This window comes from Phocoena phocoena, chromosome 16 (genome assembly GCF_963924675.1).
Source record: "Phocoena phocoena chromosome 16, mPhoPho1.1, whole genome shotgun sequence".
NCBI lineage: Eukaryota > Metazoa > Chordata > Mammalia > Artiodactyla > Phocoenidae > Phocoena > Phocoena phocoena.
The window spans coordinates 31696156-31713317 of record NC_089234.1 but is presented as its reverse complement, the minus strand read 5'-3'; the positions used below and the strand labels follow the sequence as shown (position 1 = coordinate 31713317).

Below are 17162 nucleotides of genomic sequence, written 5' to 3'. Positions count from 1 at the left end.
TAATGCTGCATTGAACATTCCTATACATGCATCTTTTCATACATTGATAAGTATTACCAGCAGGTTAAATTCCTAGAAGTAGAATTCTTGGGTCAAAGGATATATATGCTTTGCTCTTTGATAGATATTGCAAAATTGCCCCCCACCAAAGAGGCTGTGTGGATTTTTACTCCCATCAACATGCAAGAAGTACCTGTTTCCCCATATTTTTGTTGATATATATTTCTTTATCAAATTTTCAATAAAATTCACCCTTTTTAGGTGTACAGTCTGTGAATTTTAACAGATGTATGTAGTCTTGTAACTACCACCACAATCAAGATATAGAATGTTTCCATCATCTCAGAAAGTTCCCTTGTGGACCTTTGTAGTCAATCCTCAGTTCCTGAAACTGCGTATTGATCTGATTCCTGTCCTTAGTTTTGCCTTTTTCAGAATATCATATAAATGAAATCACACATAGTCTTTTGAGTCTGGCTTCTTTCGCTTAGCGTAATGCTTTTGAGATTCATCCATGTTGTTGCATTGATGAGTAGTTTATGCCCTTTTTGTTGCTGAATAGAATTCCATTGTATCACAATTTGAGTACATTTCACTAGTTGACGCACACTTGGGTTGTTTTGAGTTTTTGGTGATGAATAAAGCTGTTAGAAATATTTAGGTACAGGCTTTTGTGTAGACATGTCTTCACTCTTTTTGGGTAAATACCTAAGAGTAGGATTGCCTGGTCATATGGTAAGTATATATTTAACTTCATAAGAAACTACCAAACTCTTTCCAAAGTGGCTGAGCCATTTTGCATCCCCAGCAGCAGTGTATGAGAGTTCCAGTAGCTCTGCATCCTTGCCAACATTTGGTATTGTCAGGTTTTTTTGCCATTCTAATGAGTATGTAATAATATTATATATTATCAAACTTTAAAAAAACTTTGCTATTCTAAGTAATAAAAGGTATCTCAATTTTCATTGACTACATTTCTTTAAGTTAGGGTAATTAGAATACTTCTAATATGTTGAAAATATTTCTTTTTCTTTAAATTGCCTATTTATGTTCTTTGCCCATTTTTCTACTAGACGGGTTGATCATTTTCTTAATGATTTTTAATGACTGTATATTAAGGAAACCAACTATTTCATAGTCGTTGCAAACATTTTCCTCGGTTTGTTATTTTTTACTTTGCTTATGGCATATTGTGCTGCAGAAATATTTTTATGTTGCTTCTGACTTTTGTACCTCATAGGTACAAAAATGAGGAGGTAGAAATAAGGTAACTTACAAATGTGAGATGTAGAAGACGGGGGGCTGTAAGGCTGGGAAACGTGGGTGAATCAGTTCACCCCATCCCCACTCTGACCCCCACACTAGTGATATTTGGCCAGCACAGATTGTCTCCGTCTTTCTCACCAGCAACACATACCCAAGGCTTGTTGACAAACGCAGCTGCTTTGTGAAAAGGTAGAATCCCCAGGGCACAATTCTTCAATTTCAGATGTGGAAGATGATTTGTTTAGCGGAAGCAATGTGTTTATTGCAGAGACCGTCAATACACGAGATTGTTAACACTTGTTGGCTGAGACACGGAATTCCTGTCTGCAGTCTCAATGATATCGCTCTGCCGGAAACAACCCTCCTCCTTGCCAACCCTATACTTGAGTATGGGATTCGACGATGTCCGCAAAGACCTATTGTGCTCCACGCAGTCTGTGGGTAAAAGAATTCAGGAAAGGCCAGAAGGGCTGTGGATGAGGAGGTAGACGGAATGGTGGGAGGAAGTAAGGAGAAGGAGAGGGAGGGAAGGGGATTCCTTTGCTTCCTTATTTCCCACACCCAGATCCTCTGTTGGCATTTGATTTTTGCAGTCATTAACGTTTTTAGAATCAGGCACATCAGTGCCAAGTCAGTTAGTTACTTGCTGCTAATCTGAGAAGAGCACTGCCCACAGCAAAAGGAATGGTGGGATGGAGAGTGTGGAGTTGGCAGAGTCTGATTTGCAGGAAGAGCTTGTGCACTCCCACCCCGGTTCCACTGACCCGGGTCACTAAATGGGCTCTTCCCACCCAAAGCTGAACCTCTGAGGCGCCCACTCAGGATCAGCCAGTCTACTTTGTTAGGATAAATGCACTCCTCTTCTAACTAAAGAGCTGTGAACAGAGACTAACCAGCTAATTAACATCTCAAAGAGCAGAAACAAAAGATCATTAAGTAAAAGCAAGTAACTTTCTCTGAAGTCTTGGGTTCAGGAGATCAGTGGAACAGGTATTTACTCAATAACCTGACTCTCTACCTCTCTTTCTATTCCCACCCCTGCCTATCCCTTCCCCTCTTATTCTCTGGCTCCTTCTCCCAAGCCTGTGTCTATCTTGTTTTCCCTCCCTCTCCTTTACCTTTCACCCTTTAACTAACTGGTCATCATTGAGGCCTTGAAGTACATTTTTAGCATTTGTCTATTTATTGACATTGTACTGACTTCCTCGACTTAAAAGCAGGCGGGAAAAAAACCCCACCAAATTAAACTGCTTTATCCTCAAACTTGACTCTGGATTTATTAATTGGGAGAATATGGGGGCTGTGTGAAATGTAAGATCTTTCTATTTGAACAGAACTTTGGGTGAGTTCTTTTGCATTGTGTCACCTGAGAAGGAATGAAGCTGAGTAATTTCTATGCATCTCTAATGCAGGGCCGTGCTTGAGGCAGTGGAGTGGTGTTGAGAGACTTGGATCCAGTCACTGCTCTGCCAATTGCAAGCTGTGTGACTTTGAGCAAGTCCCTTAACCTCCCTAGGAACTGTAATCCCAGCCTCTGCCTCTTAGCTGCTAGCTTCTGACCATCAGGGACTGAGAGACTTCATATTTTATTTTATTTTTTCACATCTTTATTAGAGTATAAATGCTTTACAATATTGTGTTAGTTTCTGCCGTACAACAAAGTGAATCAGTTATATGTATACATATGTCCCCATATCCTCTCCCTCTTGAGCCTCCCTTCCATCCTCTCTATCCCACCCTGGTGGTCACAAAGCATCCAGCTGATCTCCCTGTGCTATGCAGCAGGTTCCTACTAGCTAGCTATTTTACATTTGGTAGTGTGTATATGTCAGTGCTACTCTCTCACTTCGTCCCAGCTTCCCCTTCCCCCACTGTGCCCTCCAGTCCGTTCTCTAAGACTTCATATTTTAAAAATATAACATTGTCTGGTGTCATCAGAGACAACAGTCCAGACAACCCCTTCAGCCAAATCCTCAAAGTCAGTCACTTTTCACTCCTGGATAATGAGGTTGGCTTCTACGTACAGCGCTAGCACCACACAGCAGGCACAGTACTAAGCCTCAGTCATGTGGTGTAGGGTAGGGTGGTGGCTAACAGCCTGGCCTCTGGATCCAGAATGCCTGACTTTAATGCCTGGTCCCAACATTTACATCAGTGTAAGTTTGGGCAATCTTCTTAACCTCTCTCTCTGACTCAGTTTCCTCACCTGTAAAGTGACAATAATGAGGATAATAATAGTACCTGTAATTTGTGACCTTATTTGGAAGTAAAGTCTTTGCAGATGTAATTAAGGATCTTGAGATCATTCTGGCTTTAGGATGGACCCTAAATCTAATGACTGGTGTCCTCCTAAGAGAAAGGAGAGGGAAATTTGATATACGCAGAGACAGGGAAAAAGGCCATGTGCAGACAGAGGCAGATATTGGAGTGATGCAGCCATAAACCAAGGAATGCCGGAAGCTACCAGAAGCTGGACAAGGCAAGAAAGGAATCTCTCCAGAGTCTTTGGCCCTGTTAACACCTTGATTCTGGACTTCTGGCCTCCGGAATTGTGAGAGAGTAAAATTCTATTGTTTTAAGTCACCATGTTTGTGGTAATTTGTTGTGGCAGCCCTAGGAGACTGATACAGATGATGATAATAGTACTACCTCAAAGGAGTGTTGTGAAGGTTAAATTAGTTGCTGTGTTTAAAGTGCTGAGAGCAGAATCTGGAATGCATCGAGGGCTCTTTTGTAGGTTGTTATGTAAATTGTTTGCTCACTGACTCTTACCTAGCAACCCTATGAATTCCGTACTATTGTGACTCCCATTTTGCATGCAAGGAATTGGAGGCTTAGAGAGACTGAGCAAAGGCGAGGTTGTTTGGACGCTGCTGTAGCTTGAGCCACCCTTCAGAAGTCTGTGGGGTTTGGCTTTCTACTGATGGATCCTGGTGACTGTTGGCTTGGCGACCCCTCAAAATGGTGCTCTCTCAGCAAAGATTCACCAGTCCTGGGTCACCAAGAAGCCCAGAAGTTATAGAGAAGACCTATCATCATATGGTGCTTGCTCCTCCTGGATGCGTCTTCTCAGCTCTGGTCTTGGCACAAGCAGAGCTACGCTCTGTCCGCACTTGACTGTGTGGTTGTCCTATGACCTGACTTCATGGGGGTGCCTCAGCCCCTCATCACAAGAGACAGGGGTGTGCCGCCTAAAAGACCACACCCTTCCTGTCCAGGTACTTCAAAGGTTCCTGGTGGTTCCTTGTTTACCCCTATGGTGCTGAGTGTAAATTATACAAATGATTAGAAGTAAGTCGGATCACTTAGAGTAAGACAAAGCCCTCACCAGAACCTGCAAGGCCCCACAAGCAAGGCACCCAGTGACCCCACCCCTGACCATCTCTTACTATTATCCCCTTCATCACTCATCCAGCCACACTGGCCTTATGGCCAGGCACTGTTCCACCCCAGGTCCTTTGCACATGCAGTTCCAGTTACCTTAAATTCTGTTGCCCAAGTGGTATGCTTGCTTTCTCTTTATTCCTATCACTTTTAATATCACCATCTCAGGTCTTTCCTAATTACCCTATCCTGCCTCTTCACCTGCTTTTTCTCTCTCCTTAGCACTTATAATTATGTAACATACTATAAATTTTACTTATCTTGCTTATTATCTTTTCTTTCAGACTAACATCTAAGCACCATGAGGATGGGGATGTTTATTTGATTTGTTAACTGCTGTAGCTCAGAGCCCAGGGCAGGTCTAGTGAATAGTATAATGCATTCAATAAATAATTGTTGACTAATTGAACAATGAATGAAACAACGACTATAGAACTCCCAAACCGAAATAGGCCAATCCATTAAATATCTAGAGGTAGCACATGAAGAGAGGACTACTGGAACAATTGAGCTTTGAAGCATACGGAGGGGAGCTTGATTTTGAAGGTGACAAGGAAAAAGATTTGGTGGAGAAAGAGGGGAATAGAATTCCAACTGAAGGAAATCTAATGTTGACAAATGTCAGAATCCAAAATTCATTTATTCATTCAACTAGGGATATAGCAATGAATGAGCCAGAAAAAAAAGTCCCTTCACTTAAGGAACTTACAGTCTAATGGTCATAATGTCAGGCATTATGATCTCGGGCACACACATCTGCTTATTGGAATGGTGAGATCGGAAGGGCTTAAATTTCTGAAGGGCTGAGGGGTCCAAATAGACCAGTGAGGCTTTCATCTGGCAAGCAGAAGGAAGCTACATTAAATTCTTAATTAGGGAGAACCCTGGGAATGTCAATTATGGAGGAATTCTGCAGCCGCATGAAGGATGGATTCTGATAGGAAAGGGAATTAGGGAGATACCAGAAAGGGCTATTGTAGAAGAGGTGGGGGTGACTGGAACAGGGGGGTGGATATCACCATAGAAGAGGTTGGGTCTAAGGGCCCTGGAATGAAGCACCTGGAAAAGGATCTTAAAGCCCTTGAGTGGGAGAACAATCTAAATGTGCGTCACCAAGAACTCCTCCGTGATGGAGAGGAAGGAAGATGGCAGAAAGCGGGCAGAGACTCTAGGAGTTGGGGAAATGGCAAAGCCAGATTAGGACCAGTCCCCTGAGCTTCAGTGATTCTTCCATCACTGGGCTGTGTAAACACAGGAAGGACCACAGCACTGCACTGATGTTTACTCTCCAGTGCTTGTCTGTATTGGCTGCTTTGTTCTCTATGTGACAAGCCAAGCTTGGTCCGGATGTGACCCATCAGAAGTTGGAAGTGATTTGAATCTAGTGAGTCTCACTGAATCCGCAGAGCAAAACTTTTGTTGTTTTTGCCAAAAACCCACTACATTTGTCAACACCCCAAATCTTTTTATTAATGGAGTAAACTTTTAGGATAATGTTTGGTATCATGAAGTAGAGGTGCTGGGATTTCTCTGTATAGCAGAATTTTGACTAAGAACAGATTACATAATTTTAATCATTAATAGGATGCCAACTGTGGATGTCATGATGGCTGTTTCTGTAAGAATGAAAAAGAATCAGCTTTTTTTTTTTTTTTTTGGCCTCTGAAATAGCTAATTGGCTTGAAATCAGTCTGTGTTTTCTCAGAGCTTGAATTTCCTTCACTTTTGTCTCTGTCAAGTGAAGAGCTGACATTTCTACCTGGCTCTCACCTCAAACAGAAAAGCTTTCTCATTTGTCATATGAAAGGAGGAGAATGGGAGGGAAGTGGCAGTCTTGAATTCTCCAGGATAGTGAGACAATTCAAAGGAAAACAAATACAACACTTTGCTGTTGATAGATATTTTTGGTAAAAATGTTCCTTGAAATTGTTTTTTGAAATACTGTTTCACATTGTATGATATAAGCCACGTTTCTGTTATCCACAAGGGAAATGAATAGCTTTTCAGGGGGAAATACAGTCATTGTGAATTTTCTGTAACAGAACTTGACTGTAGCAGTCATGGCATCTGAAAGAGCTCTGGGGCCTGGGAAGAGAGGGCAGTTACTGAAGTGGTTCCCTTTTATGAATACATCCTAGATATGTCCACCTAGACCCCCGCGTCTGCTACCACTTCCTAAGAAGAGTCTGGCTTCCTCCATGTGATAAGGACTTTTGAAAATTACCTGCCATGGTTCATAGAAAACACAGTATTTTAATTATTCCTCTCTGGGTAATCTAGTCGGTCACATGAAAAACAAACTTAAAACAAAACAAAACAAAACAAAAAAAACAAACTTAGCCATTATTTTTTTGATAATACAGCTTTTGAAAATTGTGTATGAAAAATTCCTAAACTTCCTCTCTGATCTAAGTTCTTTTTCTTATCATATCTTTAATAAGACAAATATGATGAAAGCCTTGAATATATTCTAATAATATGGATATCATTGCAAAAATTGGGCAAATGTGGAAAAGTATACTTCCTTATTTTTATTCTCTATTTTTTTACTGAAGTACAGTTGATTTCCAGTGTTGTGCTAATTTCTGCTGTACAGCACAGTGACTCAGTTATACACACATATACGCATTCTTTTTTTTACATTCTTTCCCAATATGGTTTATCTAAGGAGATTGGATATAGATCCCTGTGCTATACAGTAGGACCTTGTTGTTTATCCATTCAAAATGTAATAGTTTGCATCTACTAACCCCAAACTCCCAGTCCATCCCGCTACCTCCCCCTCTCCCCCTTGGCAACCACAAGTTTGTTCTCTATGTCTGTGAGTCTGTTTCTGTTTTGTAGATAAGTTCATTTGTGCCGTATTTTAGATTCCACATATAAGTGATATCATATGGTATCTGTCTTTCTCTTTCTGACTTACTTCACTTAGTATGATAATCTCTGGTTGCATCCATGTTGCTGCAAATGGCATTATTTTGTTCTTTTTTATGGCTGGGTAGTATTCCATTGTATATATACACCACGTCTTCTTTATCCATTCATCTGTTGATGGACATTTAGGTTGTTTCCATGTTTTGACTATTGTGAGTAGTGCTGCTATGAACATAGGGGTGCATGTGTCTTTTTTTTTTTTAATCTTTATTGGAGTATAATTGCTTTACAGTGTTGTGTTAGTTTCTGCTGTACAACAAAGTGAATCGGCTATATCCATACATATATCCCCATATCCCCTCCCTCTTGAGCCTCCCTTTCACCCTCCCTATCCCACCCCTCTAGGTCTTCGCAAAGCATCGAGCTGATCTCCCTGTGCTATGCACCAGCTTCCCACTAGCTATCTGTTTTACACTTGGTAGTGTATATATGTCAGTGCTACTCCCTCACTACATCCCAGCCTCCTCTTCCCCCGCTGTGTCCTCAAGTCTGTTCTCAACATCTGCATCTTTATTCCTGCCCAGGTTCATCAGTACCATTTTTCTAGATTCCATATATATGAGTTAGCATACAGTATTTATTTTCTCTTTCTGACTTACTTCACTCTGTGACAGACTCTAACTCCATCTACCTCACTACACGTAACTCAATTTCTTTCCTTTTTATGACTGAGAAGTATTCCACTGTATATATGTGCCACATCTTCTTTATCCATTCATCTGTCGATGGACATTTTGGTTGTTTCCATGTCCTGGCTATTGTAAATAGTGCTGCAGTGAACATTGTGGTACATGTATCTTTTTGAATTATGGTTTTCTCAGGGTATATTCCCAGTAGTGGGATTGCTGGGTCATATGGTAGTTCTATTTTTAGTTTTTTAAGGAATCTCCATACTGTTCTCCATAGTGGCTGTATCAATTTACATTCCAACCAACAGTGCAGGAGGGTTCCCTTTTCTCCACACCCTCTCCAGCACTTATTGTTTCTAGATTTTTTGATGATGCCTATTCTGGCCGGTGTGAGGTGATACCTCATTGTAGTTTTTTTTTTTTTTTTTTTTCTCATTGTAGTTTTGATCTGCATTTCTCTAATGATTAGTGATGCTGAGCATCTTTTCATGTGTTTGTTGGCCATCTGTATGTCTTCTTTGGAGAAATGTTTATTTAGGTCTTCTGCCCATTTTTGGATTGGGTTGTTTGTTTTTTGGATATTGAGCTGCATGAGCTGTTTGTATATTTTGGAGATTAATCCTTTGTCAATTGCTTCCTTTGCAAATATTTTCTCCCATTCTGAGGGTTGTCTTTTCATCTTGTTTATGGTTTCCTTTGCTGTGTAAAAGCTTTTAAGTTTCATTAGGTCCCATTTGTTTGTTTTTATTTTTATTTCCATTACTCTAAGAGGTGGGTCAAAAAGGATCTTGCTGTGATTTATGTCATAGAGTTTTCTGCCTATGTTTTCCTCTAAGAGTTTTATAGTGTCTGGCCTTACATTTAGGTCTTTAATCCATCTTGAGTTTATTTTTGTGTATGATGTTAGGAAGTGTTCTAATTTCATTCTTTTACATGTAGCTGTCCAGTTTTCCCAGCACCACTTATTGAAGAGGCTGTCTTTTCTCCATTGTATATTCTCGCCTCCTTTGTCAAAGATGAGGTGACCATATGTGTGTGGGTTTACTTCTGGGCTTTCTATCCTGTTCCATTGATCTATATTTCTGTTTTTGTGCCAGTACCATACTGTCTTGATTGCATGTATCTTTTTGAATTATAGTTTTAGTTTTGTGTGGTTATATGCCAGCAGTGGGATTGCTGGATCATATGGCAACTCTATTTTTAGTTTTCTGAGGAACCTCCGTAGTGTTTTCCATAGTGGCTGCACCAACTTACATTCCCACCAACAGTATAGGTGGGTTTCCTGGAAAAGTACACTTTCAACTGTTCAGTGATAATCATGAGTTAGTAAATATTCTCATTAAGAAAAGGAAGAAACAACTAGAGTCACATCAATCTATTTCCCACCTCAGGGCTTTTGCAGTTGATACTTCCTCTTCCTGGAATGTTCTTTCTCCTTCTCATAGCTGTTGTTTTCTCATCATCCAGGTCTAAGCTCAAACATCACCTTCTCAGAGAGCCTTTCCTGACCCTCAGTCTGATCTCCCCACCCCAACTCTGCTGCAAGTCACTCTGTAACATTCCTTGGTTTTAATTTCTCCTCAACACTTTTCATGACCTGAAGTCACTTATTTGCATACTTCTTTTCTGGTTCATCTATCTCCCCAACTAGATGTGAACTCTAGTTCACAAGGGACCTTGTTGGTCATTTTCATTGGCTACTAAGATTAGTGCCTGAATGAATGGAAGGAAAATGATATAATCAAAATTGTTATATTTACGGAAATGACTAGGTAGACCTTTTGGACAGTTTGAAGGAGGAAAGCATTCAAAGTTCTATTATAGTAGAAACATTGCTGCAGTGTGCAACCCTCGGGTATTAGATATGTAATGTTTCGTCTAAAACGTGCTTGTTGTAAGCTGTGTTTGTCAATATCACAACTTCGGGAAGTGAGGTAGGTAGTACTCAGATAGGTAGGCAGTACTTAGGGGGCTCTTTTCCAAATTCCAGAGCCCTGGCAGCAAAAAGGACGTTTCTGCCACACCAGGATGTTTTGGCTTCAAGGTCTTTAAATCATGACTCTAATTGGATCAAAGCGTAAGTCTCATGGGAGGATCAGATCAGGGTTAGCTGTTTTAGCAGCTCAAAATGCTTTAAGAACTCAAGTTCTTTCCATCTCTCTGCTCAGCCATCCTTGGCTGGACAGTGTCTGAGGAAGAAGAGAGAATGCTTCCTTTCTTTTCCTAGGCTTGCCCCAGCAGACTTCCTCCAGGGTCTCACAGCCCATTTTGAGAGTATATGCCCACTGTTGAACCAATCACTGGAGAGGGAATGAGATTATGCAGAACAGTCAGCCCCTTTCTAGGAAGTGTATGGGCTGCTTGGGGGAGTGGCAGGCATCTGAACAAAACTGAGGTTCTTTTGGGAAGCGAGAAGGGGGGAAGTGCTGTATATTTCATTTATGATTCCCTTGTTTGGAAGCAATAGATAATGGTGTTGATAAAACTTTTTCTCCTAAGTTTTGTACTGTTCGGTCTGATGGGTACAAACTGGTCCAAGATTCTAGAGATGGATGCAGACTGGAGACCCAGGCAGTTCCAGTCCTTTGGATTAAGTCCAACCTGTGCTCACAAGCTCGAAGGGGAGCTCCTGTGTTGGTGCAGCCACAGCTGCTGAGAAAGAGGGAAAGAGGAGGAGGGGATGCAGGTTCCTCTTTCAGTTGCTTTAATCCCTTCCCCTGTCCTTAGAGAAGTGAAAACTATTTTGGAGAGCCCATCTCATTTCCACATCCTTTTTTATTACTTGATCCTATCTTTCTTCCCCAAAGCCTAAGAAAAAGGCTTGGAGATAGCTTGGGAAGCTGAGAGAGGAAGCATGAGAATGGAGGGAATGGTGTAACCATTCCATTTCCTATTCACCTCTGCTGTAGGCTCTATTTATCCTGATCAAAGTAAATTTGCCTTTTATAGAATTCTCCTTCTGGAACTTTTTTATGTCCCATGATGGTAAGAGTATGAACAGGATAGACAAGATAATGTGAATGATGAAATGTTCAAAACTCCACAGCCCCTACGCTGTTACCAATTACTTAACATATAAGTGTGGTTGAAGTGAAGGAATGTGTCAAGCCAGGAAATGTCATGAAGTAGAGGGACTACGATGTTCGACGATACACTCTGAATACTTTTTAATATCATGCTCATTTTCCGGTAGATTTTAGAAATGAGGAGGGCTATCCTTGCTTTCTTTGGTACTTGAACCTTGATAGACCTACATGACCTATTAAACAAGCTGCGAGTTTGGGATTTTTCCTTCTCCTCATCCCATATCTGATCACCGATCTAATTCTGCCCATTCTCCTTACCATAGCCACTAACTCAGTTTTGGCCCTTGTCACAGTACAGACAAATCCTTTTGTTCTTGTATTATTTCCCAGTTACTTTGCAAGTGCCTCATGGATAAAGATCAGCTTTTATCTATCTTTGCTGTCTCCAGAAAGCCAGCACAAGGCCATATAGAAAGGGGAAGAAAATCAATGTCTATTGATTTCTTGTTGATATTTTCTATTCTTCTTTTGTTTTTAGAGTCTGAAGTGAAAATATTTTGCTCTAAAAACATACTGGGCATCCTCGGCTTCTCCTGTGTCATCGCTGTGGTAGCACTGCTCGCTCTGGGGCTGACCCAGAACAAACCACTGCCAGAAAATGTTAAGGTAACTCAAACCCCTGAGTGTGTGTGTGTGTGTGTGTGCACGCACATGTGTTTGAGGGGCCCTGGGTGGGGCAGAGGGAAAATGAGGTTATGGTAAGTCAGAGCATACAGTAGAAGTTGCGGCTCTGGAAGCCCAGGAGCAAGTCAGTCTCCGTGGGACCAGGCAAGTAAGATGGCAGCGGATGCTCATGCTGAAGGAAAGAACGCCTTGAATCAATTAGTGGTGGGAAGATGATTGTCTTTGATTGTTCAGCAAATTGATTATATCAATATTCTAATAGAGACAAATGCTTTTATTCACCACATCCAGATCTGTGATATACTGTGCTGGTATTCTACGATCTAGTGCTATCTCTGCTTCTTACTCACTGTTTCATTGTGGAAACAGTGAACTCTTTGTTTATTGAACACTGCATTCTTTGTTCTTTTTACTCCATTATTATTTTATTTATTTATTTTTTGGCTGTGTTGGGTCTTCATTGCTGCACGCAGGCTTTCTCTAGTTGTGGTGAGTGGGGGCTACTCTTAGTTGCGGTGCGCGGGCTTCTCATAGTGGTGGCTTCTCTTGTTGTGGAGCATGGGCTCTAGGCACGTGGGCTTCAGTAGTTGTGGCAGTCAGGCTCAGTAGTTGGGGCGCGCGGGTTCTAGAGTACAGGCTCAGTAGTTGTGGCACACGGGCTTAGTTGCTCCACAGAATGTGGGATCATCCGGGATCAGGGCTCAAACCCATGTCCCCTGTGTTGGCAGGCGGATTCTTAACCACTGCGCCACAAGGGAAGTCCCCTTACTCTGTTATTATCACTATCACCAAAGTTATACAATTTATTAGACAGCTCTGTATAAAGCACTTTGGGAGACAAAGATTGTGGAGAAGACTTGTTCCTCATCTCCAAAATATTAAATAAATCAATTTTAAAATCAACTTAAAAAAGACCCCAGAGAACGCATACATGTATCAAATATAGTAATTTGAAATGAATTAATGGATGAACAGACTTCTTGTGAAATTTCCACATTTGAAGAGCTAGTTAGTATCATTAAAAATAATTAGGGTCATTAACTCTGCTGTGATTTATTTCTGCTTCCTTTCAAATTCATCAAAGTAGAATTTCAGAGACATGGATAGCTCACTAATACCTTGTAATATGGTCATCATTTTATTTAATCCATTAATTTAGAAACATATGGTAAGTTTAAATTTGTATTGCAAATACACCAATGTTAAACCTTCATTTGAATTATAATAAATAAATCTCCAAGGGCCAAGAGACCAATATGCTAATGAAGGCATACGTACATGTGGGCAGTGACATATCCAGAAGTTAACTTGACTACGGAGGCCCTGGAATACATATACAAAAGTATATATTTTTTTGCATTTGAAGATACCAAACTGTGAGCCTGGAAAAATGGATGCATATGCCAGGCCTCTGAAACTATTGCCAACCACCCAAACCATTTGCTATATAGCAGAGGCCTGGATATTACATTGGCATCTGTTTGCCACACAGATTCAACCCAGTGGGGCTGTGCACAGCAGTCCCTTTGTCGGCACAGAAGGCTGATACTGTCTCATTGTCAATGGTCTCTTGCCTTTTAATATTGAGTGCTACTGGCTCTCCTGGCAAAACTTCACTCACAACTGAAGGCTCATGACATCTTGGTTTTGCTATTTGTTTACCAGCTCCAAAAGTACATGATTGCCTTCTTGATTTGACCTTTTTATATGTTCATTATTGCATCACTGGAGAGGGAGACTGCCTAGGAGGCAAAATCCACGACAGACTTAGGCTCTGTGTTCTCGGTGAATACTCGTGGTCGTGGATGACCTTCCGTCATTCATGATGTTTGTCTTGAAGACTGCTGTGATTCTGTGTTATTGTGTTTGCCTGGAAAAACGGAGCAAGGTCTTTGGCATCTGAAGTGTATCTTTATAGCAATGTCACTGGCTTGATCCCACTAGGACCCTCTGAAGAGCCGTGGAGAAAGCACTTCAGAATGATCTACCCTAGGGATTTATCTCCTGGTTCTCATCCCCTGTTGGTCAAGGGTCGTCCCAGAGGTTGTTAACTCCTGGGCACTTCCAGTTTTGCACGTGTCAGAAGGGCTATGTGGGTACCACAGGTGACCTACTAGGTGGTAGGAGAGAAGATCCTGAGAAGAAATAGAGAGATGAGAAGGTACAGGTGGAGCTGGAGTAAGAGGTTGGTCAAGGACATGTGAAGTGGCCACAAGAGGTATGTGAAGCATCACTATACCTATTGCTTTTTGTGGGGGGAGAGAGTCGTTTGTACAAACAGTTTCAGAACAATAGAGACATATTAATACAGAGGTAGGTGCAGTGCTATGGCAGCCCAGAGGAAGGAGTCACCAATTGTGCCTGGTCACATGAAGACTTCATGGAGGCGGCAGCCTTGGGGCCAAGTAATAAGGAACACTAAGGAGTTTCCCAGGAGGTGAGGTAGGACGTGTTCTTTACAAAGACCATACCATGTGTTACAGAGCGGCAGCCTAAATTAGCAAGTGATCTTGGGGAATCACCAGCAGTTCAGTATGGCTGGAATATTAAATATGGGGCAGGAAGGAATGGTGGGAGAGGAGACTTGAGTCTGAGCTTAGTTTGCCTAGCTCAGGAGTGGACGTCTCATCCATTCAACTCTAGTAGTGCTCAAGATTGGCTCCATATTAAAAGCACCTGGGAAGCTTTTTAAAAATACTCATGTCTGGGCCCTACTCTGGGTCAATTAAATCAGAATCTTTGGGGTGAAGCCCAGGCACTGCGATTTAAAAGCTTCCCAGGTGATTCTAATGAGCAGTCATGCTTGCCAACCACTGCTTCGAAGGTTTCAAACAGGAAGGTTATGCCCAGATGGTGTTTCCAAGATTCCTCTTGGCTGGAGAGCAGATTAGAGGAGGAAAGACCAGTTAGGATGTTCCTGACATTGTGTAGACAAGGCAGTTGAGCCTGGAACTAAGACATTGTCTGTGGAATTAAGGCATTAAGGAGATAATGTGAGAGACACTTAGGTTGACCAGATCTTAGTGATTAGATTTAGAGGACCTTTTAGGATAAAGATGGAACACGTTGGGATGTAATGTTGAGAACAATGTCTGCATGCTTCTGTTTAAAGAGGGTGGTGGCCATAAGCCCCTCTATGGAAAGACTTTCAGCTGTCTCTCTACCCACTGCCTCTGATTCTTCATCCCTGTCTTATTGCAGGGATAATTATTGTCTGCTCAGAGTGTGACACAACATGGGCCATGGGTTCATACTGCCTGGGTTTAAACCTCAGCCCTGCTCTTACAGTCACAGGACATAACTTCTCTGAGCCCCAGTTTCTCCATTTGTAAGACAGAACTGATAATTGATATCTCATAAATTACTGTAGGAATGAAGTGGGATAAAGTAAATGCAGTGTGAAGTATGGAATAGGATGCTGGCCCATTGCAGGTACTCAGTGGTTGGTAGCTCATGTGTTATCATTATCATCTTTGTAGCCTATCTGTCTGGTGACAAATCGCCACTTATCTTTTTCCCTGCCTCTTCCCATCTGACTTGCCCTCTTCTAGCCCAGTTCTGGTCAGCCCTCCAGTCCTGAAGATCCAGTCTTGTCGTCTTCCTGCCTGGTCCAGTCTGGGTTCAGCCTTGCTGGGGAGGTGGTGGCCTCATGCCTGGGCCACATCTGGCAAAACACAGGAAGTCTTTATTGTACTGATGAGTCTGCTTGCCCAGCTACCCAGCTTGTAAGCATATTGAGGACAAGGACTGGGTTTCATTTGTCTTTGCCTATTTTTTAATACTCTTTCACTCAATTTATTCATTTAATAAATAGTCATTGACCGTCTACTCTGCTTTAGGCCCTAGGGATACAGCACTGAGCAAGACTGGCAAAGTCCTGACCCTCATGAAGGTTATAGTCTAGTGGAGGAGATAATCATTAACCAGATAGTCACAAAATAAATGTTAAATTATGACAGCACAGCCTCTGACTTGGGTGGCTGCCTCATAGAAGTTCGCTGACTCAGTGAGTAGAGTGAGCATCCTGAACAGGTTAAACTGCTGCCTCCTTGGCTGTGAAGAGCGTGTGAAGAAGGACTAGCCCGACAGCAGGATCTGTCAGCCTCTGCCTCAGGCTCCCCTGTGGATGCTGGCTCCCCGTTCTCACTCCCAGAGCATACCCAGTTCAAACCTCCAGGTTGTAGAACCTGGGGATCTACACAGGTAACAGGCGTCCTGGGCTGTTCTCATGACATTGAAGTCTGGGAACTACTGCCATGTAGATACGCAATGACCACGTTGCAGAAACAAACAAACAGGGCTTAATGAACTGAAGAATAATGAGCTGTACCTGTGTCCCCTGGGAAAGTGCCTTTGTCCTGGTGGACTTGGCGGGGAGGTAGAGTTGAGGTCTGCTTGGTTTACCACTTCCTTAATTGCTGGTTTGTCACTGGCAGTTAGCGAGTTGTCAGATATTCCTTTAGCACAAACATTGTACATTCTGGCACACACAGAACCCCGCAGGTTTCTCTCGAAGGCACCAAACTGATCCAGTCCCAAACCACGTGCCTTAATTAAAAGCTGCCACTTCTGTGGAATGCTGGCCAGGGACCAGACAGCTTTGATTTCAATCCCAGATCTGCCATTTGCCAGCTCTGAGACTTTGGGCAAGTGTATTCTCTCTACACCTGTTTCCTTATGTGTTACATGGAGATGGTACCTACTTGGAGGATGGTTGTGAGGATTAAATGGAATAATATCATACCACTGACTCACTTACCAGAGTGCCCAGCACATCAGAAGCCCTCAGTGGAGACCAGCTGTCAACACTTCTTTGGGGGAGATGAGTTCTAGGAAAGGCCCTTAGCTGTTGGTGTGTTGTGGTCACTGAGCTGGGTGCTCCCAGGATTTCCAACTGCTGCTAAGGGAAAGTGGCCTGTCCCCAGGCATCTGCTTTTGTCACCGGGAACTGAAGTACTGTTCTTAGATGAGTGCTTGTGACTTTATCTTTTTATGGAGAATTTGGAAGAATTTACCTCAATTTTCAACCTCAAATACTCTTGGAAAATATATTATTTTTACTCCAGTGGACTTTAAAAAAACAACAACTGGAGATGAGTGGTGGTGATGGTTACACAACAATTTGAAAGTACTTAATGCTACACTGTACACTTAAAAATAGTAAAAATGGTCAATTTTATATTCAGTGTATTTTACCACAATTAAAAAAATAAAAACAACAAACAACAACAAAATTGAA

General features: G+C 41.9%; 1 protein-coding gene across 4 annotated transcripts in view; it reads left to right on the top strand.

Moving 5' to 3' along the window:
• The window catches only part of ENTPD1 (ectonucleoside triphosphate diphosphohydrolase 1), an 84468-nt gene that overhangs the window by 42189 nt on the left and 25117 nt on the right, over positions 1 to 17162 (top strand). For 2 of the 4 annotated variants that reach the window (XM_065893820.1, XM_065893819.1), the window contains exon 2: positions 11778 to 11905. Coding sequence is in view for 2 of the 4 variants with exons in the window: in XM_065893819.1 (XP_065749891.1) it covers positions 11778 to 11905 (128 nt within the window). In the remaining 2 variants the exon portion in view is untranslated. Of the gene's footprint in view, positions 1 to 4088; positions 4282 to 9120; positions 9124 to 11777; positions 11906 to 17162 lie in introns of those variants that run through there. The other 2 variants (XM_065893818.1, XM_065893821.1) reach the window with 2 other exon arrangements.